Source organism: Morone saxatilis, unplaced genomic scaffold (assembly GCF_004916995.1).
Source record: "Morone saxatilis isolate NCDOM2014 unplaced genomic scaffold, NCSU_SB_2.0 Contig24, whole genome shotgun sequence".
NCBI classification, from domain to species: domain Eukaryota; kingdom Metazoa; phylum Chordata; class Actinopteri; family Moronidae; genus Morone; species Morone saxatilis.
The window spans coordinates 11263989-11268609 of record NW_023339807.1 but is presented as its reverse complement, the minus strand read 5'-3'; the positions used below and the strand labels follow the sequence as shown (position 1 = coordinate 11268609).

At 39.2% G+C, this 4621-nt stretch overlaps 1 protein-coding gene across 1 annotated transcript in view; it reads left to right on the top strand.

The window, feature by feature from the left end:
* Window positions 1–4621, top strand: part of LOC118336272 (collagen alpha-1(XIV) chain-like) — a gene marked incomplete in the record, with an annotated part of 121764 nt that overhangs the window by 115230 nt on the left and 1913 nt on the right. Inside the window, 2 exon segments of the mRNA XM_035672881.1 lie at window positions 2252–2329; window positions 3394–3549. Coding sequence (XP_035528774.1) covers window positions 2252–2329; window positions 3394–3549 — 234 coding nt within the window.

The window sequence follows — 4621 nt, the reverse complement described above, 5'->3', positions numbered from 1 at the left end:
ATAATATAATATGATATATTATAGTGCGAAGATGATTTAACCCTAAAGTGGAATTAAAGCACTTCAATGTCTTGGAGAAAAACATTCGATTAAAAATGTGTTTTGGCCACTCTAAAAACATTTTTTAACAATACACATGGATGTAAGTTATTCAGCCCAGTTTAAAGCAAAACAAAATAATGTGACGGTTAAGAACCAGATTTCTGCACAATAGAAAAGTGTCCTTTGCAAAAAAGTAGGTCAAACATTGTTGTAGCTGATGTCTCGATTTCATCTTCACTTCTTGCTTTTCCTGTTGCTGTCTTCTGACGAAATGACAGTTGGCTAGTTATTTGGCTAAAGATGGTTACTGTGATGTGACTGTATAAACCTCTGGTGTTGTAATAAATATTTATGTATAAGAGAAGAGTCCAGCTGGCAGCATGTTTTTTAAATAACCAAACGCATTACTGTATGTAAAACTGATGCATTTTCATTCTCAACAATGGCCAGGGGCTTTTACTGTGAAAAGAACTGAAAAATGAAACCAGGAAATCTCCAGTTTGAGCTTCAACCTGCCTGCTTGTTTGCTGCTTCTCGTCTGGTCTGGCCCGCTCGCTGACTCACAGTGAGGGGCAGAGCTCCCGCAAGGTTAAGTCCAGGCCAGAAGACAGTAACTCCAGTATCTATGAGGTCATTCCTCTGCCACAAGCTTTTAGAGGAGAAACAGCCTTTATGAGGTCCCGTCTTCATCACTAAAACACGCAACCCACACTAAATAACCACTGAATGACGCCTGCACACACAGACGGTTAGGAAAGCTGAGAGCAGTCAAATGACTGTCAGGAAGTGTCCAGCATGGTTACCTCCTCTTCAGCGGTTCAGATCTTTGATTCTCCCCAATAACATTTATGATCTGCAGCCACTAGTCCACCACACACTCATACGCATACAATTCCTTTTTGTTCTTCTGTCTGAACTGAAACCAGAGTAGGTCAAATATTATAAAAGATGTATGGCTCACTCAAGAATGTTAGACATGTTATTATTAAGTCAGATGGTCCATGTAGGGCCGACACCAGAATGAGGAACACAAGCTGTGCTCAGGCTCACATGAAACAATTTATATTCCACATACAATATTGAACATTGAAAGCCAATGAGTCAGCTACCGGCCATTATAAAGAGAGTATATCACATGACGAGACCGCCAGTGTAGAGAATTAATTTTTATTTGAGGTAATGTCAAATGTTTTCTCCTCAGCCTCATTGTGCTTGCTTCCTCTTTACCGATGCAATTGATTAAGACAGTCGTAAAAGCAGCAGGACAGAAAATCCGCAGATCACCAGTTTTATGTGGTTCTCTAATATTAAGAGTGTACGAAAAATATTCCATTAGGTCATTCAAACAGCTGCACCACTGGACAGCAGCACAGAGCCGACTCTGGGTCCATCATACATTTTATTTGACTGATCATCCAGGCATAATTTATCCAGCACATTTCTCCAACAATATGCAACGTAATACCGATGTTGGAATAGAAAAGTGTTGGAAGAATTATTCAGATTATAGTCCCCTCAGAGTAAACATCCTGCATACGAACTCATACTTACGTCAGTGCAGAAGTATCAACAGAAACATTTAAGAAGTCATTCTGGAAAAAAATGTCTAATGTCTGTGATATTTTTACATGATACGATTGCTGATGCTGATGCAACCATGTGTAAGCAGCATTTCACTGTTGGTCAAGGTGAAGCTATTTAACCACTTCACGTTCCTTTAGAAAGTTGATTCACGTGGTTCCCAACATAGGGTTCGCACCTCCCACAAAGGGTCACAAGATAGATTCAGAGATCCAGAGGGGTCCAGACATCATTAAAAACAAAGCTCTGCTTTACAAATCTGTATTCAGTTTATTTTCTTTGTAAAATAATGAACAAATTGACCTCTTTGGGCCTCAAACTGTTATTTAAATGAAACCATGTGAGAAGTTTAGATGGGAAATCTCTCTCTGATGGAATTGCTGTACACTGGATGGAGATCTAAAGGTCTGGAACCACTGGTGTAATCTTTAGAAATAAATTGTATTTTATAAGCTTATGATCTATAACTATAGCTTTAGCATACATGTAGCTGAGGTAATGTAGCATAAAACAGAAATACCGTACTTAATAATGTACGACAGCAGCTGTGTGTGCAACGAAAACGACAAATGTGTGATCTGATTTTGAGTTTAATGTGGAACTCTTTGAACTGTGTGTGTGTTTCCAGGTCTGCCGGGAGAGAAGGGAGAGAGGGGGAATCCAGGGGTTGGGAGTCAGGGACCTCGAGGACCACCCGGACCTCCAGGTAAAATACAGACAGACGTATCCACAGTCCTGAGGGGTGCTTGATAAGCTAAACTAACTGAATCCACTCTCTCCAGTCTCAGTGCTCAAATAACATTTGGTGCTGTAGCTCCTTAAAAATAAGATTAATATTATAATAGCATAATTTTGCACCTGAACATTTGTTTTTGGTGTTTTCTGACTGTGACCAGGCTGGAGCAAGCTATGTGGAATGTTTTCCATTGTGTTTTTTCTGAACAAATCTAAAAATGTTTCAAATATTGAAACAATAGAATTGCACAGAGACTTAATGTGTTTTGAATTTGCTTGTTAAATCTCTGTCTGGGAAAAGCAAGCAGACGGTTTGGACCGCGAATATAATTCTCTGTATTGATTTCCCTGTGCGCTGTGTGGAGTTTGAGGTTTGTGTTATGAAAATATGTCAGTGCTGGGATTTTCTGTTTACTGTTGTGCGATCAATACTCACAGAGCAAGCTGACAAAACTCCCTGGAAACTTTTTTCGATGATCAGATAAGTGTTATAAAAAAAATCTGAAAACTTCAATACATGCAAAAGGAAATCTATTAGTGAGAGAAAAGTATAGGGGAGAGCTCTCTGTCTCCATCCGCGCTGCTTTTCTGGAATATTTGTGGGATGATAATTTTAGCACTTGGCAAATGGCACTCTCCTCAAAATATTGATTTCATATTTTTGCTGACTGCTGAAGTGAGTCGTGATGGAGCAGTTTCTCTTGTGCAAACAGAAAAAAGAAGCCTCTGGCTGAATTTCAGCTAAGAACTGTGTTATTCCTGCTCCTGTCCTCAGGACATTCACCATCATCTCCCTTATCCAGACATGACAATCATGTCATTTCTGCCATGTTGTCACAGCAGAAAGAGGGATTAAGAGACTGCGGAGGTGATAGTACAGTGACGCATATCCCTCGATGGCACATTTTCAGTTTATTTTCCTCCCTCTTTCTTCCTTTATCCCCTCTCACCAGGTGTCACACTGCTGGAGTCCTTTCATCTGATGTTTATTGATGACTGACTTCATTTATCTTTGTACTTTCGCTCCGTCCTCAGGTCTACCCGGTGAAGGAAGGACAGGCAGTCAGGGCCCCCCTGGTCGGCCTGGTAACCAGGGAACACCAGGGAGGTCGGGGAATCCAGGAACCACGGGACCGCCTGGCCCACCGGGATACTGTGACCAGAACTCCTGTATGGGGTACAACGTTGGAGGTAAACATCATTCAGCTGCTACTTCAACACTTAATTTTAACACCCTTATTTAGCATTTATAAATCAGTATGTAAACACTTATAGTGAATACAGGAGGGATTTGCCTTGAGTAAAAATGTGTGTAAGAAATGTTGAATGATGCTAGCAGGCTATCATGATTTTTTCCAAAAACATAAACTAAAAGTTTGAAAAAGAAGTACAAGATACAGATTTTTGATAAGAAGAAAAAAAAACAAGTGACTCATCAAGCAACTACATTATATGTCAAATTCAAAACTTGAAGAACCCATCTTGCTCTTTAGTTAACTGTCAATATAGCATGTCAATATGAAAAACTCAAAAGTTTAAAGCAAATGCAGCTGGTGTTTTTCATTGGCACAACAAAAAATTAAAAACATCTTCAGGACAATCTTTATAAGGTTTGTTTCTCTTCCGAAAGACAGCATGACAGAGGAAGTTCAGGAGCCACTGCTTTAGACAAATGAACACAAAGGCACACATGTTCACTGTAGCTCAGGCTCTGGCAAGTGAAACAGAAATAACATTTTGACTGGCATTTTTTCCCAAATGTAGTCAAAACACAGAATATCCAGACTTTACAAAAACATTCTCTGCTGTTTATTTAGACCTTATTTCTCCGTATTTGTTTGAATCAGAGCAATAACTGAATTCTGTCATTTTACACTATCAAAGGACTTGTTCAGAGCAACCACCAGCCTTACTACCAAATAATTCATTCAGACATTTGTTTTATTTTTAATACTTGCAAATTTACTGACACAGAACAGCTTAAACAATGTAACCCTGCCCAGTCTTTCCACCTTATAAACCATCTTTTATATGTATAAAAGATTGAAATATTGTTTTTACAGTGACAGGCGGCTCTGAGATAGTTATTGTTCTCATAAAGCTCTCAGAGAATTGGAGAGTAATCTGGCTTTTATGGTTGTTCCACTGTGAAGTTTATACATTCATGTCCACACAGATGGATTAAGAAGTTAACTGTCACTGACCGAAGCTATTTGTCTGTATTGAGATCTCATAAAATATGCTGTTACACACACACACACAC